Below are 27,109 nucleotides of genomic sequence, written 5' to 3'. Positions count from 1 at the left end.
ACCACAATAAACGATGGTTCTTTGTATAGTTTTGTGAGGATATTTTCCCCTCAAAGTATTTCTTTTTGTGGACGTATTTCACTGAGCCCCTCAAACGAGAAACAGAGACTCAAAAACATTATTTTTGTTTTCGTTTCTGTTGGAGTGGAGTTTGGGAGTGGGAGAGCACAACATTGGCAAGGAGAGCTGTGGTGGGGGAGGATTGGTGGAGATCCCACTAAACCGGGGTTGAGTGTAAAACCCTCCTCAGATAGCATCTCGTCACGGGCAGATGAGGAAGGAGGGATGGAAGGATCAGACCTCTGCGTCACTCTTTTCTCAAATTACCATGGTCGGTGGGAGTGGGGCTGGAGGACCTGTGTGAGGAGTGGTGGGGGATGGGGCTGAATTATCCGACTCCAAGGAAGGCCTGAGGCCACAGAGTGGGGGCAGCCGCTGGCTGGGCCGCAGGGCTTTGAAACATCGCCCTATAAGAAGACGGGCATTTTGAGGGCTGCTTTATTCAAAGTACAGTAGAAGGCTGCTGGCAGAGGTAGGGACATGCAAGGTAACAAGTCACTCTGCTCTCAGATTCCTGAGAGCGATTTTTTTTGAGTCAAAGAAAATGTATCATTATCTATATTCATGAATTTCGGATTTTTATTTTCTATATGATTCAACAAGCTTTAAGTATGAAAAATACAACACAATTGCATCCAATGAAAGTTGTAAATGTACACTACATATGGCTTTTTATTGCTTTGATATTTTGTTATCGTTTTTTTTTCCTGGACAGTGTAAAGTTTGGAATTTTGATGATTTGAGCAATCTCCTCCCAGTGAAGGGGACTTATCGCCTTAACATCTGGCCCTGCCCACATCATTCCTAAAATTCTTTCCTTCCCTCCTGCAGGTCACGCCAGTTCCACAGAGAGTGCTCAGCCTCAGAGGGCGAAAGGCCACAGCCTCGCACCCCACCAGATCTACTGAACATCCGTGAAAAATATCTTTATAGCTCATCAGATTCCCCCCAGTATAAATAAATATTCTGATTCTGAGATGCGCAGCGGGGGACGGAATTTCCTGCAGACTTTTTATTTTGGACAAAAGCAGAATTGTACATTTTTTCATTCTGTTTCTCTTTTTAACCCACAATTTGGGAACTCGACGTAAGTTACGACGAGGTTGTTTATATCTACAGATATGCGCGTGGAAAATATTTCACGTTAATTGGATTGAACGTGCGAAGTATTGCCTTTGTTAAAAGGGGGGCGGGGGGGGCTGGTGAAAGTAAATTACAGTCAATAAAATTGAAAATGTTCTTGCTGTAATCCACCAACTGCTGGTCCCTCCTGGCCGCTGCACTGTATGGCCATGCGAGGCGGCGGCAGGTTGCGTGCGTGTTAATCTGCGACTGTCAAAACAACAGCGGGGCCCGTGGCTCGAGCGCTCACAGCGGTGGTGGAGTTCGCATTCTCATCCCGTGCTGCAAGCGCCACCGGGGCTAGCGGGTGGGCGGGCCGGCGGTTGGGGACGGGAATGGCACAGCAACACAAAGGCGCCTTGACTCGGGGACCTTAAGCAAGTTTAGCCGTGACCAGAAACGTCACCTCGTATTACTTGACGCCCGAGACCGTAGATTTTTTTTTGTGTGCGCGAAATGGCAAAAGCGGGGGGGGGGGGACAAAAATGCAAACCAAGGCTGACGTCCGCTAAGCGGTGGTTATGAAAACAAGATTGTGGGAAATCTGAAAAGAGGCAGTGGAGCTTACAGGATGTGGCGCTAACGTGAGACGAGAGCGCCGGGAAGAGTTTTGTCACACGTTGACGGGTTTCTTTAGGTCATTGATCCTGGGACTAATAACGGCCGGAGTAATCCATCAGTGAATGCTTATATGCGTCAGCTATGAGCACCTACGAGCGTGCTGTGTGGGATGTGGTCGGGGAGAAATTCTGCTGTAATGTGGCCCACAGTCGCATGTCTTGGGGCTTATTCTGGTTTAGTGTTGGGAGCAACTGTGCTGTAAATACCTGGGTGCACACTCACCAGGCCCATCAGACTGCTCTGAGTCAAAGTGTGCCAGCGTGTTGGAGCTGTAAAGACTACCACGTTTTTTTTTATCTGTGTTAACATAAAGAGCATTTACATTTTATATGCCATGTTTTATTAACATTTTTCATAATTCTCCGCTCAGAGTGTTCTCTGCACAACACTTGAACCAGATTTTTGAATTGCAGTGTAAGAGTAATTAAGTCCCCTGACGATTGCCTTTGTGAGGCAGCGTTTGTTTCTTTATGCCTTCCCTGTCAATTTTAAATAAACAACTCTCCTCGTATCCAGGCAGATCTTGCTGGTCAGAGTGGCAAGCAATTTTATCCTTAAACTTTTGAGGGAGGGCGACCTGCCCCAGGACACCAGGGAGCAGCGCCCACCGTTGGGATTCTTTGCCTCTCCCTCTGAACCATTTGGCACAGGTTTGACAGACAACAGAACCGGAACCCCATTTTGCAGCTCTCAAGCCAGCCGCTCCATCTTTCTAAAGGTAGTCGTCCTAAGCAGGAGCCATAGCGAGACAGTGTTGGGAACAGTGTGAGGTGGGATTTATGAGGGACTGCTACGGGAGTCAGAAATTTTTGCCGAGTTTGATCAGACATTCTCCTCGAGATAGCTTTTGCTTGTACCACGCTGGCGATAGAGTTGGAGGTTGGGGCAACGTTAACCATGTTCTTTGTGCGTCTTGCCTTGCATTGCCCCACAGCCCTCCGATGATCTCGTCAAGGCTCGCGATCTCGGACGTGCGATTCTCCCCACACCACGGAGTCTCGGGGCTGGAGGCCCCGTTCAGCCCGGCCCACGCGCATGCGCACGCACACGCGCACGCGTTCGTCAGCCCGTATGTGGAGCAATACCTGCGCTCCATGCACAGCAGCCCCTCCCTGTCGGTCATCTCGGCTGCCCGGGGGCTCAGCCCTGCCGAAGGTACGCAGCAGTGCACGCCCTAAGATTGCCAACTCTTGGGTACAAAACCAGGACATATCATGGGAAGAAGAATATCTCACTGCACTAGAAGAGGAAATAACTATAGGCAAATGTATTATTTTGAGTGGTATATCATTAGGTATCTGATCACTAGGATTTGTAATGTTCCAGGAAGACTTACAAAATTCCCAGGACAGCTACTTCAGGAAGAGCACGTCTTGAGAAAACCGGGACTGGTGGCAACCCTGCCATGCTGCCACCATCCTGCAGTATGGGTCCTGCCACTCGGTTGAGCTTGTGCTGCTGGGTCACCGAGATGTTTGGCCCGATTTGTGTGCTGGCAGTGAATGCTCAATATTGCGCTGGAAAACAAGGAGGCCGACTACCGGCACAAACGTCCTGTCGACCAACATATACATCAGGCAAAGATGTTTTATTTCCGAGAGGTGCAGTTTGTATTGTTTTCAAATAAAAAATTAACAGAGCCCCATTCGACCATGTGTTCCTGTCACAGTATTATTGCTACTTCTTTTCATCAAAGTTCTTGACGTGGTGAACAAAATCCCAGTATTGTCAGACCCCTAATAAAGTGCATGAGCTAGGTAGGCCCCGCAATTGGCTGCTACAGTTGGCATTTGTAAATGTGAAACACATAACAACATGTGCTTTCACACACCCAAATATGTATATTTCCCAAGGGAAAGGATGTTTAGTTTTCCTGTTCATGTAATTTTCAGAACAGTGAATTATTTATCATAAAAGCTTGTGGTTTAATTTTATAACTTGCTAAATTACCATTACAAAAACTTAAAGTGACTACCAGAAGTTCAGTGATTAAAATCCACCTCATTACTGCCTTAATGCTTTAATAAATAAAGCATGCCAGTAGTTTAGCAGTCAGCTTTAACGACATTAATGCCTTGAATACACATTTAATGACCACGGTTTTTCTGCCACGCATCAAGTGATTGTTGATATTTGCTGTTGCTTCCTGTAGTATTTTTAAGAAATAAGATTAATATTGTCTCATTACTGCAACATGCACATTTTTCTTAATTCTGCAAACAAAACTTGTGTTGTGAAGACAATGTTTATGGCAAAGTGGCTTTTTATTCCAATACCTTTAAATACAGGCGTCCTAATTGTGTTCATGCACACTGGTCAAAAACATGGCCAAGGTCTTTCCTCTGTCAAACAGAATTGTATCCAGTAAATCTGTATCCAGCTAAAGATACATTTGTGGTCTATCTCTTCATTATTTTAATACACACCCATAACGATGTTTTTTTAAATATTTTAATTTAAAATCACAAGTGTTTATGTTATCTGCACATTTTTAGTTTCATACCTCTTTAATAACATTGGCCCATGTTAATTACCACGGGCTTTGTTATTGTTCAGATGTCAGGAAGTCAAGTTGTGTGGCTTTCCCTGAACCTCACAAAATCGTCGTCCCATTGCCTTGTCTCCCTTGTGGCCTATTCAGCTTCCCATGAGGCCCTGAAAGAGCGGGGGGCCTTCACCTTCCCGACGCCGCCACCTGGCGCCGCCTCAGCCGAGTACTACCAGCACCTGGCGCTCATGGCCAGCCATGGGAGTCCGGCCTACTCAACGGGAATGCTGCCACCCCACCCGTCCCTGGGCCCCACCGGCCTTCCCCTTGACTACATGCACCACCTCGACGGTAGGCCCCAGGTTTTCACCAGTAGGCCTCGGCAGCAATTAGTGGAATAAAACACCTCCGTTGGTATTTTAAGCTGACCAAAGATAAACTAAATCAATGTAATCGCCTGCGGTGTTTTATGCAACAGTACGCCGACTCCCTGGTGCCCCTTGACGAAATGCGCTACCAAGACAAGATATGTTGTCACTTATTTACACTTATTTATTTAAAGGCATTTCCATCAACCTTTAATTTTAAAAAAAATATCTGAAATGACAAACAATAAATTATTAAGATTTGTATAAGTTTCTAATGCCTCAAGTGAAAAAAAAAACCTCATCAAATTGTCCAATTTTATAGACTAAATTTGCATTTGTTGGGGATCTGCTTCTAGTCTGTGCCTGTAAAACAGGAGTTGGCCGGAAAAAAAGCTAAGTACAAGCCTCTGGTGAAAGGTCCATTAAACAATGAGGTGTAGTGAACAGGTGCGAGAATATAGAGATTATGTCGTCTCTTGGTGCATCGGCACAGAGTGGCCCTCGCGCTGACAGCTGGATGGGCAGAAGTGTCAGGGAATCGATTTTGGCCGACACCTCGGCGTGAATGTTAACAAAGTATTTTTGTCGTGGAGGATATCCACCCAGCTGTTCTGCCACACCCCCCCCCCCCAACTACCCCTCCCCTCTAACACCTTCCCCAAGTGGCCCTCCCTCTTCCTCGATCCCTAAGGAATCTCTCAGCATTTGGCAGACTATTTTGCTGCCGACAACAGATTCCAACAGCCACGATCCAGCTGGTGTCGAGAGCAGAATTTTTTTTGTAGATTTTGGTTCATGGGTGGAGCTGGAACCGGTGGTCAGTTCTCCATTGGTCATTGCGTTTTGGGATAACACGAGGCCAGTCCTTAGGCGGGCTTGCCGACAGTGAAATCTTCAACGTGGCGCTCAGCCATTGGTAAACGTCTCTTGGCTTTGGCACGAGGTGACGATGGCAGTTACGGACTTATAGCCTTGAAACCAAATCCTTGATCCTATTAAAAAACAACATTTCACATTTTGATGCCTGAGCAATAATAAACACGAAGCACAGTGCTGTGTTTGATGCATCAATATTTAGGCCAAATACATAAAACATGCCTTTAATGGTATCATAAATAATATATGGCTTTTTGCAATCATTTTTTCTAAATACAATACTTGGGTTCTTGAACCAGACGAGGGAAGGATAGTTGAAGTGGCTTCCGCTCGCTTCCTGAACAGTGATCTTTCAGTGACAACATCGCCGTACGTGGTTTAACGTCACGACCGGAATGAATTTACCTCTCAGCTGGCTAGAGGAGGTCTGTCTTCTACTTCCACTGTCAAGCTCGGCGATGTTTTTGCTTTAAGGTCACTGGAGGAATGCTTTCATTCAGCGTTGGCTCTAAGGGGATGCTGTTCTTGTGACTGCACACCATTTCTCCTCGGATATTACCGCCCGGCGTAATACTACAGTCCTAATGCGCAGTGCAGTCCTTCCTGACAGGGCAATACGTCTAAATCTGAATAAAGAATGCGCCTGCTCATTTTACACGTGGGCCTGCGGTGATTCCTTGCTTACACGGGTTTTATTTGGGGGGCCCGAGGCGGGCAGGTTTACACAAAATTAATGGTGCGGGAGCTCACACGCAGCGAGGCCGTCGTAAATCATGCACGGGGCAGCGCTGAGAAATGGCTGTGCGGATTTTTTTCATCCTCCTCCAATCCCCCCTTTTCTCCGGGTTTGATTCGGCTTATGAATACGCGAGCGGGCCTTATTAATGAGGCAGACTGCACAGGTGATTTCATGGAAGATAAATTTTCTTCCCGGTTCAGTGGTTCACAGTCAGCAAGCAGCGTGCATGTGTACAAACAGTCGGATATTATTTAATCAGTGCTGCTCGCATACGCTGGACAGGGACCAGAAGGCTTATTCACTGTCCCTGGCCTCCGATCAAGCGTGAATTCCAGTCGAATATCCACAATACAAAACACACGCACAAACCTCTGAAAATAAAGTTTGTGTAATAGTAGCTCTTGTAATGCTGTGGCAAAACGCAAGGCAGGCTGAGATGCGAACTGGATAAACACCAGTGCTTCAAATTGCACTCAACTCAAGCAGAGCAGCGTTAAAGTTATAGGCCCCCTTGTCCCATCTGCCTTGTTTCACTGTAATACGTCCAGCTTCTTCCATTTTACTTGGCAGGGGAGCTTTAGTTTGCCTTTGATCCTTGCGCTTTTTGGAATCTTAAGAATCCTACATATTTATGTCTGTGGAAGAGGAGAGGAAAACCCACAATATTTACTGGAGCAGAATGGACAGTGTGATTCATGCTGCTGTGGGTGTCTCAATGTCCGAGAAAGTTTATCGTTTTAATCACCGCGAACACAAAAAAGGATCAAAATACTACATGGCATGCATCTATGTACTTATTCAGCAGATTCTGTGTAACAAAATAAATACATGGGATGTTTTGCCAAAATTTAATACCCTGCGGAAATTATACTCTTTTCAAGCAGTGGATGATATTTTCCATGATTATTAATAAAAAAAAAAGAAAATCCTGCACTGGCTTTTACTACACGGAGCCTCATCAGCAGCATGTGGCCTCTTAAATGAATACCTCGTGGTGAACTAATAGACAGATTTTTGGTTGATGGCATAAAAATGTAATAAATAACCTCTCTAATTATTAATTAAAATTTTTTTTTTATAAGCTTGTTTACCCATAAACGCCTAACTGAGTCTCGTGACTCTTTTCCAGCAGCAGGTTGCGACGTACAATTCCAATTCATTAGTTTACCAGTAACTTAAAAAAAATTGGCAAATTCGGACCATGACGCCAGAGTACAAGGGCCTACTCTTGCCAATGATGTCACGGGGTCTTTAACACCCGCAGTGAAGCAGATGCCGCGTTGTATTTTTTACAGTTAAATACACGTGCAGTATTACCCAGGGAGGACCTCCGGAATCGACCCGTGAACCTCGTGTCGAACCAGTGGCAAACACACTACCGCTAGGCAATGTCGCCAACCCAAACACATCGTTATCAAAACTACATCTGGTGCATTCAAACACGTCTTGCTGTCTCGGTCGTATGCGTGGTCCTCACCTCAATGATTTGTCAATGACGTCGTCGTGAAAAAAAACGGTGAGGATTTCTGAAGATGAGGCTGACGCCAGGGTCAATGCCTCTTTTGCCACCCCCCTATAGCCGCCTCCCGCTACTCGAGCCCACGTCCACCGGCGGCGTTTGCCGGCGTGGGGGGCGCCCGGCTGAGCCGCAAGCGGGCACTTTCTATCTCGCCGGCGTCCGAGACGGGGCTGGACTTGCACGCCATGATCCGCTCATCACCCAACTCGCTGCTCGCCTTCCTCAGCAGCTCGCGCAGCAGCTCGGCGGCCAGCGGCTCCTACGGGCACCTGTCGGCCAGCGCTGTCAGGTGAAATGGAGTTCTGAGACATTAACAAACTGGGATATTAAAAAAATGCATATTCATCAGATTATTTAAGCCGGCAGGTTCTTGTCAAAGCAAAATGTGTTTGCGTATTGGCAAATAGTCCTTTTGACTGAGATGCTTTGATCAATTTGTCTGGTTTTCAATTGGGTACGGCCCTAAAAGCTACAAAAACTTTAGAGCGAAGTTTTGCTCATATTGGATAATTTTTACAACAGTTTTCGTGCCCTGCCCAATATTAATGCATAAACACGGTACGGAGAGCGGCAGGGGTGAGAAGGTGCAGGGACAGGGCCCCGTGCGAGGACGCAGCACATCGTTTATAATTTATTGTGAATAAACCGAAGTTGAGTATTAAAGGTCACTCAGCTCTGACGTGGTTTTTAAGACGCTTATGGAGTAAATATTTAATGTTCACAGTGAGCACGTCTAACATTTTCCTTTTGTGAGATTTTCATATGAATTTAATCTCATATCGCGAAGGCTACTTTTGTGTATGCAAATGAAAGAGCAGTGCTGAAATATACAATTCGAGCGACACACACACACATTGTGGAGTGTATCTTGTGTGGTTATTTAATTTCAGTGAGTCAGAATTTGTGGCAAATTGCTGTTCAGGTTCATCTAATGATTCAACATCATTGCTTAATGCATATGTTAACGATACAGATGTATAAACAATACAGGCGCATTTAATCGCATTTCATGTTTTCAGACAATTGAAGTTATCACGATCAACATCATGATGGGGGAGAGGGCAGTGGTGCAGTGGTTAGTGCACTGCTCCATGAATTCTGCGACCCGAGTTTTATTCGCGACCATGCCTAACATCGGTGGCAAGTGATATCTGAACTGGTCCTCATACCCCCCTCCCCCTAGCCCACTTCCCCAAAGCCCACACTGACCAGCGTGGTGAAGCAACATCAAACGCCGTGACCGTCGTGGCATGAGTAGTCCACCAACCACCGGTGGATTGATTCTTATCGTGAAACATTTTCTATGTATTGCTGGATGGAGGCCTTCTTACACTATCACCTCATGTGCCCACGTTCCCACAATCCAACTCTTCCAAGTCTGCCGGGGTCGGTCGTCCTCTGGGACGTATTCCCTTCTTTTGGCTGCCATTCCATCACCGCACTTGTCCATTTTCCATTATGTGTTCGTGCAATCAATCCATCACTGTGGCATCTAAAAATGTGGGTGCTGTCTGTCCCTTCCCTCCTGGTTGCATCTGAACCCAGCCCGGCCATCGGCTTCCCGAGTGCCCCCACACCGATGGCCTTGCAGCAGATCCTGAGCCGGCAGCGCTCGTCCTTCGGTCACACGCCACCGCTGCCGCCTCTCTCCGCCACGCACACCCCCTTGCGGCATCATTTGAGCTCCGGTGGCTCATCAGGCCGGACCGACGCCACGGAGGTACTGCCCCTTCCATCGCTCCACTCTTCCACTCTAGAGTCCCAGGCTAGTACAGGGGCCATCGCTCTGCTGCCTACACAGCGGTGTTAGCCCTGCGTCTCCCTCTCAAGAGGGCTGATTCAATGAAAGCAGATAGTCATCAAAATTATTCATCAATGGCATCCGTCTGTCCATTTCATGTAAGAAAATGGGTGTCGTGTGAGCATGAGATGACAGAAATTAACGTGAAAGGCGTCAACTGCGTGAAGATCCAATTTCTCATCACAGTGGCTGTTTTTTTCATGGATGGCACATGTAGCTGAAGCCGTGCCCCCCTGCTTGCCACCCTGCAGAGTAAGTCGGGCGGCGAGGCGGCTGTGAGCAGCACGGGCGACCCGCAGGCCCACACCAAACGCACCAAGGCCAAGATCGAGGCCTCGGCCATGGCGGCTGCACTCGTCACGCAGGTGAATGTCAGAGGAGCGACCGTCGGGTGGTTAAATGGCACGTGTGTGACTGGCATCCACGAGACTCATCTACCAGCGGCCCACAACTCCACCTCATCTCCAGCCCACCATGACAGTAATTTTGTATTGACCACATGATAATGCACATCACACTAGCTTAGCCAAAGAGAAGAATGGCCATTATCCAAACATGTGTGTCTCATGCCATCCGTCCGTCTCGTAAAACGATGGTGTCAGCGCTGAAGGATTTCATTGACTGTAAGTCACAATGCGGCACCATTAGTGGCTAAAGAGGCCGTATCTCAAGCTGGTGCCTTTGCCACACACCGTGCGGGCAGCATGTCATCCAGCACCAGAGGACGGCTGATCACTGTGGTTGCTCAAAGTTTTTCAATACTTTTCTCCACATTCTCTTTGCTTCCTTCCTTCTCCCTCAACCACTTTTCCTCAGCCACTTTGACCCCCTTGCTTAGCATGAATCTCCAGCGTGGCCTTCCACTTGCTATAGTTATGAGTTCACGGTACAGCATATTGCGGGTGTTTTGTGTTGTTTTACAATGTAGTATTTATTAAAGGCAATACTCTGAAGCATTTTTAGCTTCAGGCGTGTGTCCCATGAACTCCGTCTTGGACTCTTTGCCAAACAATAGTCCAGACTGCATCCCACCTCCTCATGGAGATCTTAGGCCAACTGAGGATGGTTGTGGGAAGATGGCACGGGTCTGGAGGAGACGACACGGGTCTGTAGCTGCAACTCAGTTGTCTCTCGGTGAGGCAGCGAGATGGGCGGCAGGTGCTGTTTACAAGGCACGGGAAATCATAAACTAGCACGCAGCAGAACGATCATGCTTGGCGCTGCACCAGCAAGCTTACGGCACAAACGAGAGGCGTTTCAGCTGTTGTACATAAACACGTGGCCCTTCGGTCGGTGAATTAACATCGCTGCACACTCGGGTTCTGATTTGTGGCCTCGTTTTTTGTGAGTGAACTCGCGCTGGCAGCCTTCCTGTTTACTCTTGGCTCTGGGTCAGGCTCTGAGCGCTGTGATTAGTGTCTTGGAAAACGGTGCAGAGCTTCGGAGTTGTGTATGAATAAATGTGGACAGCTGCGTTTATCTTACTTGTGAAGCTGCTTGACGCGACCTTAAAAATAAAACACAAAAAAAGATATTTATTATCGTGAGCTCAAAGTTTGTTAGTTTAACACTGATTTAAATTAAGACAAAAACTGTTTTCAAGGGAAAAGGCCCCTTAATAGCAAACGGCGAATGATAGAGATTGTAAACAGAGTATTAGTTCACATTGTATTTCTACCAGGATTCCCTTTTAAAAGATGGAGTTATTATGGTCAGTGGGTATTTAATTGCTTGAAATAACTTTTTATTGATTCACAGATTGATATAAAATGTTTCAAAATTGGTTATGTGCCCTATATATGGTAGTTGGCAGAAGTGTTTAAAGACATTGGCTTCATTCATAAATGGAACTAATATTTATTGTAAGAAACGTAATTTGCCTGTCTGTGAGTCACCTTTCAGGCACAGCACTGAACTGAGTATTTTTTTTTCTTGTTGCAGAGAGCAGAGACAGGGCTTATTTTGATTGGAAAGCAACTGTGATGTACGAACTATGAATTTTTACTCATTAAAAAAAAAGACGGAGCATATATTCACCATGTGATACTTACGGTGTTTTTAGAAGTTTCTAAACCATTCTCCCATTTATCTCATTCTCTCAGTTGACAGTTGGGAACAGTTTTGTAAATCTTGATTTGAAGCTTTCGTCACTGCAGGAATCCATACTCTTTGGTTCTTTCGGTAAAGTCACGTAGGTAAAATTAAGAAACATCTGGGTAGCACATGAGGGACACAGTCTTTTGGGTAGGGAGTTAAAACCATGCAACTCCATCGGGTTTTATCAACCGACATCATTCCCAAAAGCATCTATACTAAGGTTTGTTGACTATATTTTTCAGTGGACCACAATGTTGGTGGGCCACATGACATCACATGTCACATGTTATGATGTCACGTGATATTATAACATCTGTAAATTTGACCACGTATTTGTACCTCTTGTCTTGTTTATCTCTACTTTGTATCGCTAATCTCTATCTCTTGTCTACAGCTCTCATGTTAATCTTTTCTATCTCTTCATCATCTCACTAATCTGTATCTCTTTATGTCTCGGCAAGCCACCATCTCTCGCTAGGGTCATAGATCGGCGTAGCCAGCCCAAGAACACTCACCAGTCGCATCTGGCCCACGAACCACTGGATGATGTTATGAGCTACCCGTCGGAGGCCGTTGGACTGCGAGAAGGGCTGCGTGCAGAACGAGAGAGGGCGAGAGAGCGAGAGAGTGAGCGAGAGAGTGAGCGAGAGATGGGGGTTTACATAAAGCAAAGTTTAAATAAAAAAAATATATTACGAAATGATGAACGAAGCAAAGTGCCGACTACACCGAGCATCTTCTTGTTTCCACTGATCGTAAAAAAAAAAGAAGAACCCGGTCGTATGTGTGTTGAACTTCTTTCACACCGTACGAAGCCAACCGTGCTAATCGGAGGTGCGGGGGAAGGACGACAATACCAAGCACTCCATCCTACACAGTAGGGAGACGGCGCACGGGCCAGGGAAGGAATCCCCACGTCTAGCTTGTGGCTCTCCGGCGTCTCTCACGTTGGACTTACGTGGCGCCGCCGGTCCCGCGAGCAGGAGCAGATGACCCAGTTCGAGGAGGATGCCGACCGCGACGAGCTGAAGCAGGAGCCCGAGGCGGTGTACGAGACGAACTGCCACTGGGAGGAGTGCTTGCGCGAGTTCGACACCCAGGAACAGCTCGTGCACGTGAGTTGCGCAAGCCAGCCATCTCGTGCCACTGTAATAAAACATAGACCGCATTCCTCGCGTCGCAAGATGCATTTTTTCCAAGGTATATGAAAGCAAAAGTTTGGGGGGTGCCTGTTATAATCCAGGATGCGTGTGCGTGTGTGTGTGCCACTAGATTAATAATTGATTAATAATTGAGCTGGGCTGTATGCCCAGGTTTGCTTGTGGAGGCTGTGTGAAATGTGGAGTCGGTGATAAGACAATGTATTCAGCCGTCCCACATTTCACTTGCACACCACAAGCAAACACCCACGAGTTCTCACGTACGATAGACAATTTACACCCGTTCGTGACATGGGTGTGTCTTGGATTCTTCAAACTCAGCAACGTTCGTGTAGTCTCACGTTGCATATCACCATCTAGTGGTCACCGCGAGAGTCTCACTCAGCGCCGTGTTTTGTCGCGCGCTGCTCGTCGGCTCGTTTCGGATGTGTGAGTGGACGCCTCGCGTCGTGGGGCCTCGCCTCTGGGCGCATTGCGGGGTCTGATCCCGCGCCTCCGTGTTCAACAAACGTTGTGCCAGCGCATCGGCAATCCGTCTCGGCGACAGGCGTTATTCACGCAGCTGCCCCCACCCCCCCCTCCCCAATTTTTTCCCAGATAAATAACGCAGGGAAAATGAGCGGTGGCGGGTGGCCAACCCCTGTCCAGGTCCTCTCTTTTTTTGACAAATGCCACCACGACTCTGTTAACTCGTGGGGCAGTGTATTAACCCCCACCGGCGGTCGTGCGTCAGAATTAGCGGCGTTGCGTTTGGCTGGCCCGCGGGAGGGGGGGGCGATGCTGCCAAGAAGGACCTTGACACGGGTGTCATTTCCGTGAGGAATGGTCCCAGCGTTGATTTATTTTGGGTCGTGGCTCAGGAGTGCGTGACTAGGCCTGTAGTGCGGGGTTGAGGAAATGGATGCTGGGACCCCATTAATCCAGGTGTAATTACCAGCGGCACATCGACCCCGCAAAGCGCCAGCATGCGATGATGCGATGGCGTGTAGGCTCAGCAGGCGGGAGATGTCTTTACTTTGGGTTCCGTATAATTAATTGGCGTGCTGTCTTTAATAAACAATGATCTCAATTGGGCAAAAAGTTCAGGTGGTGATTGCAGATTGACGTTAAGACGAATCAACCTTTCAGCACTGTACTGGAGAAAAATGTTTATTAGAATGATATTTACTTGAACAAATGTGTAGTTATATGATACGGATGCTGATGGATGGCGCTAAATTGCTTGTCCACTCGTACATACATTATTGTAAAGATATGCAGCGATTTTCTCAGGAGCAAAGTTAAAATAACAAATCACTGCGAGATCCCTGAGGAATCATGTATGCAATTGGCTACCTTTGCACAAAGCCACATTAATTTTTAACAGTTCTCATTTCTCGTACATCATTATTTGAAGGTGACATATGCGCCTGCCACAGAGGAGGCATTTCCAGGAATGAACTGTACAATACATGTCATAATAAAATATTTAAATATATTTTAGGAGTTATTTTGGCACATTTTCAGTATCTGCAGACTTATGGCAATTGAAAACACTGTTTATCTTGGTGTTCAAATTTGTGTAAAAGTTTACGTAAAAATGTTATTGTGTACCTGGATGCCTGGGTACAATTTTTGTGTTGAATAAATGGACAGCGGTAACAAAAAATATTAACAATCAGATATTATAACTCTATAATTAACTGAGTGGAGAGTTGCGTGGGTATTGCAATGTGAGTCCTGGATGTAGCACCTTGGGGTATTTGTGCAGTTTTGGTCTCATAATGCCGGCTCATTGCAAATGTATAATTTAAACTCCTATCGAAAATACGGAATTCACCCAGCAGAAACCCATCCCGTAGCACATACTCCACTGTGGCGTGACAGGTAAAATAATTGTAATGAGAAAGTTGTTTTGTGAATACATCTGTGAAGAATTATATCGCATCTGAAAATGATTTTCCAGAATTTTCGAAAGTGTTGACTGAAAAGGTCATTTAACTCCGTGCAAATGTATGACGATATCCAAGTTCTCACATACCAAAGCACAAAAACCGTAATATTTTAAATTATGGAGTGGCAGGCAAAAGTGGTAAATGCAACTGAAAGGATGGCCACCGTGGAGATGGAGTGATAAAAAGCAGCTTATGTTCACGAACTTGATGGATTCTCGTGTCACGAGACCGTGAGTGATGGAAATGACTTGGGAAGGCCTCCATCCAGCAGTGAAGATATCATGACTGATGATAGCTTTGAAAAAGTAACGCTGTTTGCCACAAACATTGGCGGGAAGTGTTCTGTTCATACCAGAATTACATTTTTTATGCTCTTCTTATTCTTCACATTGTGTACCTTTGTTCTTTGCCCGTCTCTGACCTGCGACCTGCTCTGCTCTGCCTGCAGCACATCAATAACGAGCACATCCACGGGGAGCGCAAGGAGTTTGTGTGCCGCTGGCGTGACTGCAGCCGGGAGAAGAAGCCCTTCAAAGCGCAGTACATGCTGGTGGTGCACATGCGGCGCCACACCGGAGAGAAGCCCCACAAGTGCACGGTACGTTCGCTCGCAGCGGGCGTAGCCTCACCCGGGCGGCCCCTCTGCTAGGGTTGCCCCCCCCTGCTCCAGTTTTCTCAGGATTGTCACTCTTTTTGAGGGAGCCATCCTGGGAAAATATCTCATTCTTCCCAGGGACATTCAAAGTCATGATTATTTTATGTCGCGTAACAACGCACCACCTAAGACAAGCAATTTGCACGTATTTTTTAGTATTGTGAGATGTCCTTCCCAAGATATGTCCTGGTTTTTTGACTGTCAAAGGTGGCAAACCTTCCTTCTGCGCCCATACCCTCAGATCTCGCACCGTTCACTTCACCATCAACAACTTTACACGGCGTGCAGCACTGCCACGCGTGGCGCTGGGAAGCCTCAGCAGGGCGGCGAGCACCTAATGTGCCGCAGTGGGTCGGAGACCTGTGCCGATTCGGTTCATCAGGGCCGGGAAACAATCACTGGTTGTGCTCTGTAACTGTCTGGCCTCGATTATGAAAGTGGCCATGGGCTGAAGGCCATCATAATTAATATCCCTCGATGAGACAATGACGGCACTATATGGCGGCGTCCCCACCTCAAGCAGGCTCGTGTGCCAGCAGGGTTAATGAGGCCATGTTTAGGCTCACTGGTGTTTATTTAATATTTCCTCGAATTGATCAAGGTGAATTACTAACGGTTTTGTTGTGTTTTACGGATATGAGTAACAAATACGTTTTATTTTTTGTGCGTTGAACTGATCCCTGATTTCTTATATTTTGACACAGGACAATGCATATTTCTATGACGGTTAATTTTTTTTTCTTTTTTTCTGACACATAATTTATACGTTAAAAGAATGCACGTAGATGTAAACTGGTGTTGCAGTTCGTTTGCAAGATTTGTATGTTGTGTATATTTGGTCTAAAACATAAAAAAAATCTAAAACGTACAAAAATAAATGGTCGCTCATTCCCATTACTGGTCCTGAGCCAGTGGTGGAAAGTCCACTTCGCTTCGCTGGCGACAACCGCTGTTACTTGTAATGTTTCATGGGTGAGGCTTGTCTCACACCTCAGTTATGTATTAATGTCCCATAAAGCAGCGTTTGTGAATCAATGCATTCATGAATATCGTGCACAGTTTGAGGGCTGCGCCAAAGCCTATTCTCGCCTGGAGAACCTCAAGACGCACCTGCGCTCACACACGGGCGAGAAGCCGTACGTGTGCGAGCACGAGGGCTGTAACAAGGCATTCTCCAACGCGTCCGACCGTGCCAAGCACCAGAACCGCACGCACTCCAACGAGGTGAGTGCCATCCCTCGATGCACGCCCCCAAACGCCCCCTAGAGGGTGCACAGAATGTCGTTTCAGTAACGTCACGTATGGACGTAAGTCCCTCGTGGATGGAGCCATCTCTTGAATATATGGATTTAATTTTTATGGTTGTATTGTTTAAAAATTCCAATCAACTAGGTCCTGTAGGGCATGGTGTTTGCTATTGCTGGGCGTGCTGAGGTAGCTGCTCTAGGAACCAGAAGCAGCCATGGAGATAGGGCCTGGTAAATAGTTTTGTACCAGACTCAGTTTTTGTTTTTGCTGGACCTGATGTGTATGAGATAACGGAGCCTCGTACACTACTATTCAATATAAGGCAAACAATGGGACAGTGTGCAGCATCGCTTGTGCATCGTGAACAATTTCCGTGCTCCCATTCAAATCTCTGATAAAGTTCCGATTCTTCTTGGGAGTGTTATCAATTCATCGTGGATACAGTAAAAGCCTTTAATGGACTTTACAACATGCACAGTTACGAAAAAGACGTCAAGTATGGAATGTATATCAAGATTTTAATCATAGAGAAGCTCTTACTGTATGGCATGCTTTGCGCAGTCATCGCCAGTGCTTGTGCTGTCTGGCATTGACTATGATGGTTCCTATTTTACTGTCACGGTGATACATTGTGCAGCCTGTGATATTTGCTCATAAACTTTGAAGGAGATAATATTTATATTCATGCTTGATTACATTAATGATTATAATTTTTAAATACTTGTACAATTTACAAGAAAAAGTTTCCTTACCCACGCCTGGCCTCGAGGAGTGGTCCCATCTGCTACCATCTCGTCTCAAAGGAATGGGATGAAAACTTGGCTTGAGGCTTTTTAAATTCAGAATGTGCCACATCCACCTACTGATGTTTGGCTTCTTTGAAAGTATGCCAAAGAGAATGGGACTGCTTACGCTGTCTGCACCACATTTGAGTGAGGCAAGTCCTGAGCCAAGGTGATTGCTGGAGGCTAGTGTGTTGGTGCGCACACTGCTGCATTTGGCCCAGTGTGTGTAGCTTGGCCTAGAGAGTCAGAGTGCAGATGTACGGTGGGCAACAGGGGCCAGGGAGAGCTGAGGATTGACTTTCATGCAAAGAAAGTTGTTCTCAGCTGCTATTCCCATGTTGTCTCTTTCCTCTTTTTCAAATATAAACAACTTTTATTTTACCACACAAGAGCCCACTGAGACAATATCTCTTACAAACAAAAAATATGTGCAAAGAAGGAAAATATATTTTAAAAACTTTAAGAAATGAGGATGTAAATTTTTACTTTACTGAAAGAACCAAGATTATAAATGACGATGTGTTTTAAAATATATATCGTTTTACATGGGAATATACTCAGATTATAGCAACATTATACTATATGTAACATTCATTTGTCAACTACTGTACCTTTTTCAAATCCCATCTCTCGTAATTGCAATTGTCATATCGACCTCTCACAGTTTATAAAACTTTATTTGCCAACGTATGTACGCAAAGCATCACTGAGTGACTTCAAAATGTGTCCTTGTGTCTTGTCCTTCGCCACCAACTCAGAAACCGTACGTGTGCAAGATTCCCAGCTGCACCAAGCGTTATACGGATCCCAGCTCCCTGCGCAAGCACGTCAAGACGGTGCACGGGCCCGAAGCGCACGTCACCAAGAAGCAGCGTGGCGGAGATACCCCCAACCCCCGCGGGCCGTCAGGCGGGGGGGCCAGGGACCAGCCGGGCAGTGGGGGTGTGGGGGGCATGCCTGGTGGGGGGGGCAAGATGGGCCTGGGTAGCCCCGGCTCCACGCACTCCGACAGAAGGGGAAACGGCAATGACGTGGAGATAAAATCCGTCAAATCAGAGAAATCGGTGGTGAGAGAGCCTTCAGAGTTTTGGACTCACTCGAGTCAATGTGCGTTACTTGGCAGCTAGCAACAAATATGTAGGTATGGCATGATAACTGTGCATGGAGATTGTGTTTTCTGCATGCGGTGTGGCCATATTTCACCTTTTCTGCTCTTCAATGTAATCATTCCCCGTGTGACTTCATCATTTAGAGCTGTCTGCATACTGGACATCATTTTTTTAGTGTGCTCTTGCCATTCCCAGAGCTCGGCTTCTGAGCAATTGTCACTAACGTGCTGCTGATGGATGTGTACTAACTCTCCTGTGCACCTTGCGGTCCATGCGACTCTCTCCTCTCAATAACCTCCGCTGCGTGGAAGCGTCGTTTTGGGAGTGGGTTCTGGGCTCTCCCGGGAGAGCTGTGTGCCCACCCGCTCGTGCCGTGGGAGCTCTGAGGCCGGGCCTCGGCCTGCAGGCTGGGTAACGCCTCCGTTCCTTTTTCTCTGTTTCTGTTGTCTGTACCCCGAGTCACCCTTCTAGCTGCCAGATCACTTGACCCCTACAGACAGCAGTGAAATGTTAACTTTATGAATGTCCCATGATGTATTAAAGATAGTGTCACGTGCCAGCAGCTCTGTGACCACACAATGATCACATGCAGATGAATACTTCAAACAACATGTTCGAATATAACAACACAGACATTGTAGACATTTTTTATGGCATAATGAATGTGGAAATATGGTTATTACCATTATTATATCATAATAATCATTTGTTAAACAGCACCTTATGTGCCGAGGCCACAGTTATTTTCAAGTAAAGATATATCCTGTATTCATGAAAGGAGTTTAAAACACCCCAAATGACAATCATCCTGTGTCCTCTCCTGCAGCAGAGAAAAAATAGCGAATGAATTTACATCTGCTGTGTAGCTCTCTGATGTGTTCTCGGATTCTATCGTATTATGTTGTAATGATGTCTCACTCAACGTGCTGGAAGCTTCTTCAGGGAAGTTGGACATCGTGCTGACCAAAGCACGGTAACAACCAAAAAACACATCCAAGAGCTGTACCCCGCAATTGCGAAAAACCTATTCAGTTTCGCACGCCATATCGTCACAAAATAAAAGCAGGGCGGCTGCTTCATGCGAGTGACCCCACTGAAATCTCTCGCAGATGTCGCCAGGGAGCCAGTCGTCATGCAGCAGCGAGCTCTCCCCATTCAGCACCCAAGAGGCGACGGCGACGGCGGTAGTGGCGGAGGGGGAGGAGGCAGAGCTGGGCGAGGGTACCGGCCTCTGCGAGGTGGAGGGCGGTGGCGAGGAGCCTGGGGAGGATGGGCCCGGCGTGGGGCTGCACGCTCGACGCTCGTCGGCCGCTTCCTCCACCGCCCACCGCCTCGAGCACATGAAGCAGGAGCGGCTGCGCGGCGTCATCGCCGCCGACTCGTGGGCTGCAGAGACCAGAGGGGGCACGCGAGGGGGACCCGGGACTGTCAAGCTGCCTCCCATCAATGGTAACATCCTCGGGACACTCATGAAGGCCTTTCTGGGTGGCCCGAGGAGACTCCTGAATAGTTTTGAATGCATAGAAAAGCAGTTGTCAGTTTAAGAACTAATTGATTTATTGCAGATTTTGTCATGTAAACCAATTGAATATGTTGTTTCTTTACATATTTCCTTTTTTACGATGTCAACAAAATGAAGCATTTCATGAATTCAGAACGTAAACAAAAATGGATCACGTGTTTTTACTCGTTTTCAGTTCGTACTTGTATTTTTTACGCAATTGTAATTTTTGCTTTTTTTGCTGAATCTCACAACACACAGGTCACCAAAACGTCAATGGCTGCCCAACCATAATCCCAGTGAACCCCCGCGGGCCTGAGCTTTACCCCAGTGACCTGATGTCACTGAACCGCCTCAACGAGCGTCGGGATAGCGCTACCAGTGACCTGAGCTCGGCCTACCTGAGCAGCCGGCGCTCATCTGGTGTGTCACCCTGCCACCTAAATGGATACCGCCGCCATCTCAGCACGGCCGATTCCTATGACCCGATCTCCACTGACGCTTCACGCCGCTCCAGCCAGACCAGCCAGGGCGGCGGCGGTGGTGGTGGCGGCGGTGCAGGGCACCTGCCAGGCCTGCCAGGCCTGCCAGGTCTCACACCTCTGCAGCAGTATCGTCTGAAGGCCAAGTATGCAGTTGCCACAGGGGGGCCGCCCCCAACGCCGCTTCTGCACATGGAAAGAATGGGGCTGAGGAGCCGCTTGGCCCTGATGTTGGACGGCGATGGCGACATGCGGGAGTCAAGCGCCGCATCACACTCGGGACAGCACTTCTCTGGGCAGCAACAGCAGCGGCGGTGCAGTGATGGAGGGGTGTGTGGCTACGGCACGAGCCGCACTCCGCTGCCACACGAGATCCCGGGCATCGGAACGAGAAGAGCGAGTGACCCGGTACGCAAACCCGGTGATAACGTCAACCATCCAGGCCTGTTCCACAGTCAGCTGCCGCAGAGGCTTGGGCAACCACTAAATACCACTCATCAGTATCAGAGTCGCCTTCAGGAGCAGCAATATCAGCACCAGTACCTGCAGCAGCAGCAGCATCAGCACCACCAGTATCAGAGATACAACAGCTTGAACATACTGCCGCACCTGCCACTGTCGGACCGCCGACGCGGTGGGCTCAGGGCCAGCGGCTACACGCGCTCTGACGGGAGCCTGCAGCGGAGCATGTACTCGCCACGACCACCCAGCATCAGCGAAAACGTCATTATGGAGGCCATGGCGATGGAGGGAGAGGGCCACATCCCAGAAGAAGACATGGTTCTTCCGGACGATCTGATGCAGTACATTGTGGCTGAGGAGAACGGCCTGACGGGTGGCCCGGGCACCGTGGATGGAGGTATTGGGTACGGGGATCCGCAGCACGGCTACCAGGGCGCCATGAACATGTACAGTCAAGCCAATCACAATACCCTCAATGCATCGACCAGCCATCAGCAAGCGATGGTCACGGATAATGGGTTCTCTCAGTCGCACCAAGCAATGAATTCTTGCCAACTGAGCCCTGCCAATCAGGCGCAGTATCATAGCCCCAATCATATCATGCCATCGGATTCGAACAAAAATAATTTGCCCATCCAGTGGAATGAGGTCAGTTCAGGCAGCATGGACAACAGCCCTGGTGCCAACCCTGCTGTGCCCCACCGCAGAACAATTACAAATCCCAACCTTGGGTTAATGCGACAGAACGAAGTTTACAGCCAATACCAGGCTCCTGTGGGTCCTCAGCAGAACCACTATCAACAGAATCTGACGAACGGAAGCACCCAGCACCAGCAAAATCAGTTTAATTCCTCACGACCCAGTCGCCTGCAGGCCAGTGCAAGTCAGGGCTACGTAATGCAGGCAGGCCCGGCACAGGCAAGCCCGGCGCAGGCGCAATCACAGCACGTGTGTCAAAGTGGTCTGGTGGTGAGCCCAGGCTCCGTCCAGCGGCCCCACGCATGTGGCAACACGCAAGCAAGCCCCGGCCATCAGGCCAGCTGCATGCAACATCCACAGATTAGGAATGGCCTGCATGCCTGTGCACAGGTGGTGTCTGCAACCCCAGCCAAAGGAATGACCAGCCAGAACTTTTCCCAGTCCCAGCAAGGGTACATAGTGCCCCAGCAGGGACTAGGTAGCCTCTGCGGCGATCAGAATCCAGCCACGATGATGATGAACCGAGGCAGTGCACAGCAAGTTGGGACGATGGGTGCGGGAGGCCACTCGGGCTACGGCTCTCCAGCCCACACAGGCGTGAGCCCAGGCTGTGCAGCTTTCCCATCTCAGTCGCAGAATCCAGCACTGGGCCTAGGTCAGCAGAACTACAGCTCTGCCCAACTCCCGCAGGGCACGATGCGCCCTCGCCCTCCTGCTTATGCAAAATCAGGTGGAGGACAGAACCCCTTCTCATCAAATGGAAACCTTCAACAGTTGGCGCACTCGGGAAGCTGTGTACAACCTGTCAGTGCAATTGGTTCCAATTCCAGCAGGGCAATGAGGACGCAGGCAACTGGACAATCCAACGTGATGCTCACCCGTGGATCAGCAACACACTATACTGGGCAGATTCAAATGTACGATTGCGGAATGGCAAATTTCAGCGAGCATAACAATGTCGAGGGAGGTGGCAACTTCCATCGCCAGTCGATGAGCTGTAACCCTCACCAACACCATCATCATCAGCAGCCACAGCAGCAGCAGCCTCACGTGACAGAAAGGGATAGCCTACAGAAGCCCACAGAGAAAATGCTGTCACCAGGGGCTGATCAGGTGACGAGCAGCACATCCATGGACATGTTGAGCTTGGAGGCCTCGCTGCCCTCTCAAATAGACTTTGAGGCCATGATCTTGGATGATGGTGACCACTTCAGCCTAGTGTCGGGCCCACTGAGTCCCAGTCTCCTCCACAATCTCTCCCAGGCATCGTCACGCCTCACAACCCCACGCGACTCTGTCACTCTCCCTCCAGGGCGGGTGGGCACGGTCTCCACTGGCATGGGCCTAATTGGACTCCCCGGGGTGGCCCCACCGCTCCCAACAGTCACCTCAGGGATGTCCAACATGGCCATCGGGGACATGAGCTCCATGCTGTCCACGTTGGCCGAGGAAAGCAAGTTCCTCACCTTGATGCCTTAACAATCTGTATTCAAAGAACTGTTGGAACTTGAGGAGCACATCTGAGATGAATAAAGGTTATTTTTAAATGCTTAAAAGGCACGAACAAGGGATATAGATTTATGCAGATTTTTTGATTGAAAACTTTTTTTCAAGTGAAATGCCAAATCTTGATGAAGATTGTCTTGTTAACTGAAGGCCAACATCTATATAATTATGTAAACATGTAATAAGAGTTTTTCCTCTGTGTATATAGGTGCACAACGGTCACTTGAAAATGCTCATATGCATTCCTTGAAGCAGTAACACAATGGTCACGTGTTGGTGCATTGGATTTTGTTTGAGACAATGAAGACGTACTTCTTTCGTCTTCAAGCAACAGCAGCCATCAGTACCTGACACTCTCATTTAATAACACAGGGTATACTGACTGCAGTAAATACAAGCCATCCCCAGTATAACCTGAATTGTTACAAAGCAGCATTACAAACAATGTGACTTTTCCACCCATTTGGCTTGTGTGGCACAAGAATGCTGGGCCGCTGATGCATGTCTTACGTGCCCATGACGTGTGCGATGCAGGCACATGTCACTGCCAGTGATCCTGAGCAATCAGAAGGCCTCACCTACAGAGCTTTCATATGCATTGAATGTTCACAATTCACTTTGTCATCAATTTCCGATCAGTTTACATGCATATTATTCACGCTATCAATTCTTTTGAAAATACACTTTTTTGTCATGCATATTTTCAAATGCATATTAAAATTTCAATTCGAAAATATGCGAGTGAAAAATACGTCGTGATGCAATCCACTATATTGGTTTATTGCCTCTGCTTTTGGTACCTACAACGAACGTTGGATCTTATTTAGTTGAACGCTATTTTTCATTGAAACACAGTTGAATCACACCGAGTTTATTTTTTTGTACCTGACAAGCGACAACCTCAATATTGTTGCCAACTGTTTGAGATACATTGAAAGTAAAAACAGCTGCGACTATGTTCGTCCTAAGTGAGTCATCAAATGTTACGCCTCCCTATCGCACAATTATGTGGCATGCAATGCTGGATGGTGTTTATTTTTTAAATTTAAACCTTTTTTGCTGTTCGTCTAATGTTTAACACGTAGGCTTTCGCGACCAATATTATTCATAATCAACGTTTTTGGGTTTAGATCGCGTTATTTATAAATGTGTCGTAACCCTCCACCACCCGACACGGCCAATCAGTAAAAAAGAGTCACGTTGACAAAAGACAAATAGTTCACTGCTTTAGCCCACCGGTGTGTTGAAGCGTGAAACCACAACATTTACAGTGTTGTGGTTTCACGCTTTTTACAATGTTGTGGTTTCACGCTTCAACACACCGGTGGGCTAAAGCAGTGAACTATTTGTCTTTTGTCAACGTGACACTTTTTTACTGATTGGCCGTGTCGGGTGGTGGAGGGTTACGACACATTTATAAATAACGCGATCTAAACCCAAAAACGTCTAATGTTGCCCAGATAATTGTTGAAAAAAATCCAACACCTCCAGCCAAGCACATTCATAACCAGGCAGAGCATGATGCACAATAATTATTTTGTCATTCTTTTCTTGCGAGCCGTTAAAATGAACACATTACTGCAATGATGTCGTTTGAAAAAAAAAACACGATACTTTTTGTCACGACTTAATGCTGGGAATTAGGATGACTAAATTGAATATGATTTCAGGACGGCTTTTAAGAGACTGTCGTTGGCGGAGCTGTGAGCATCACACTCAGCACGTGGGAACCAACGCACACTACAGAAACCACGCATAATGTGAACTGATCCATTTGTTCAGCACTACCCTCAGTTCCCATGTAGGGACAAAAGCCCGCAGTCAATTGTTGAATTTAACACCCCGCTGAGGCTCACATAGTTGCAACAAATAGAGGCATTTTTCCTCCCATCTTTACGGAGGAAGAAGTTCCATTTTAGATTTTTATTGAGCTCTCGGATGAATAAAAATCAAAGAATTCCAAGGCAAAACTAGATGTCATGAAAGACGACTTTTACAATCAGTTTTAGGTGTTGTGTGCATTTCAAAATGGACAACTTAAAAGCATTGATGCTTTGCATCATGTTTCATGCATTTATAAGCTTGTACTGGAATACAGGAGCTTGTGTTTCTCTTTGAAAGGAGTTATCTCTTTTCGGTAACACTAAACATAAGTGAACAAACAGTAATGCAGAGAGCTGGGATTGTCAGAAATGTTCTCACTGCTTGAAAAATGTGTTCATATTTGTACATCTATATATAAAAGGGAAATTTGTGAATGTGTGTCGTTTCGAAATGTTTAGCATACTCCCCGACATGTAACAAACTTGAAATTTGGCATGTGGGTAGCTTCCAGGCTGTACACAATGCACAAAGTATAAAAATAGACTTTTGTATTTTGGGGGGGGGGGGGGATGCAATAATGCATATAATTTGCACGGCAAGTGAGCGGTTACGTCACATCTGTGATGTCACCCGCATGCGGAAGCGTCACGCAGTGTGCCTGCTGGCGTCACCCCCCCCCCCCTCCGCGTCGGCCGTGTGTTAATCCAATACAAGAATCCAAGTTCCGGGCAAAGCCGGGCTAGTTAAAATATATAACAAGACGCATGTCATCCATGAAGGTCTATGTAACATTGTGTTTTTCTCCCTGAATAATTTCCAGGGAAAGCATACAAATTGTAAATAGGTAACTGAGATGGCTCAGTGCTATTCAGTGTCTTGGATACCTATCGATTACACAACTTAGTAAGTTATGCTGTATTGTTGTGTTTTACAGTGTTTTGTAGGATATTTTTTCAGTTTAGCATTTTTACGTTACTTAAATTTTATAAGTATATGTACTGTAAACCGTATTTCTATGTTACCAGGTACTGTATCTTATCATTTACATACCGAAATGTATTTACTGCTGTGTATATGGTTTTTATTTTGCATTGTTTCGAAGTTTCAAACCATTGTTTTTGGACATTTGAATTATAAATGCACTGTTTGAGTTATCGGCAATGATGCGTTTGGCATGTGCAACAAAATAAGGTTTTTGTTGGTCAGTGCCTTACACTTAAGATGCTGATTACAGTCAATATGTTTTCTTAAATGAACGTGAAACAATTAGATCATGTGGCTACTGCTTTTATAAGCTTGCACGAGGATTGAGTCAGCATTACTGCAAAGAGAAGCAGTGGAGAAAAGTAATACCTCAATATTTTCTACTTTACGAACAGTCAATGAACATGTAGGGAAACACAGCAAGCCATTATTACATCATGACCAAGGAATTTTATTAAGCTGTATTATATACATATAAGTGGATCAAAAGTGATAGAATACACAAAATAACGAACAATCACTCTAAAAAATCCGAGAATAAAAAAGGGAATGTCCTTTTGAATGTCAACACTGTTGCTGAATGTTAACGGGGATGCTTACGACAGAATTTTTTTTTACAGTTTTTAAGTGTTTTACTCCTGACAGCTAACAACAATGTAGCATCATCAGCAACTCAACATTCCACATTATATACAAAACATAACTCCCTCTTCCAGCAGACTGCAACATTCACGTTTATTGATGTTTGTCAACATCAGGCATCACAGCTAAGTGCTGTAGCTCGGTGTTCTATTGTAAACGACTATATATATACAAGCAGCTGTAGTTGAGATTTAAGAAATGTTATCGTTTCATTTCAATGGACTGTCCTGCATTAAAGAAAAAAAGCTCTTGATAATTTCGTTGGCTTCATGCCACTGACAACTGCAATGCAATTGTCTCTCTCTCTCTGTATATGTACATGTTATGAATTGTTTTAAATACATGGCCAAAACTAATGAAAACAGTCGCCTGCCGTCGTCGTGTGTGTGTCGTGGTGTTTGTGGCAATAAATCTAAATGACCAAAGT

General features: G+C 46.7%; 1 protein-coding gene across 1 annotated transcript in view; it reads left to right on the top strand.

The window, feature by feature from the left end:
- The window catches only part of LOC144717534 (zinc finger protein GLI4-like), a 76,419-nt gene extending 51,981 nt beyond the window's left edge, over nucleotides 1–24,438 (top strand). The window contains exons 5-15 of the mRNA XM_078592933.1: nucleotides 2,738–2,958; nucleotides 4,445–4,642; nucleotides 7,854–8,082; nucleotides 9,339–9,513; nucleotides 9,846–9,959; nucleotides 12,675–12,806; nucleotides 15,234–15,383; nucleotides 16,500–16,664; nucleotides 18,232–18,540; nucleotides 19,692–20,031; nucleotides 20,345–24,438. Coding sequence (XP_078449059.1) covers nucleotides 2,738–2,958; nucleotides 4,445–4,642; nucleotides 7,854–8,082; nucleotides 9,339–9,513; nucleotides 9,846–9,959; nucleotides 12,675–12,806; nucleotides 15,234–15,383; nucleotides 16,500–16,664; nucleotides 18,232–18,540; nucleotides 19,692–20,031; nucleotides 20,345–23,205 — 4,894 coding nt within the window. The 3' untranslated portion in view covers nucleotides 23,206–24,438. The remainder of the gene's footprint in view (nucleotides 1–2,737; nucleotides 2,959–4,444; nucleotides 4,643–7,853; nucleotides 8,083–9,338; nucleotides 9,514–9,845; nucleotides 9,960–12,674; nucleotides 12,807–15,233; nucleotides 15,384–16,499; nucleotides 16,665–18,231; nucleotides 18,541–19,691; nucleotides 20,032–20,344) is intronic.
- The last annotated feature ends 2,671 nt before the right edge of the window (nucleotides 24,439–27,109 follow it).

The sequence above is a fragment of the Lampetra planeri genome, chromosome 1 (genome assembly GCF_965212315.1).
Source record: "Lampetra planeri chromosome 1, kcLamPlan1.2.h2, whole genome shotgun sequence".
In the NCBI taxonomy this organism is placed as follows: Eukaryota; Metazoa; Chordata; class Hyperoartia; order Petromyzontiformes; family Petromyzontidae; genus Lampetra; species Lampetra planeri.
This window is presented reverse-complemented; position numbering and strand designations above follow the sequence as displayed.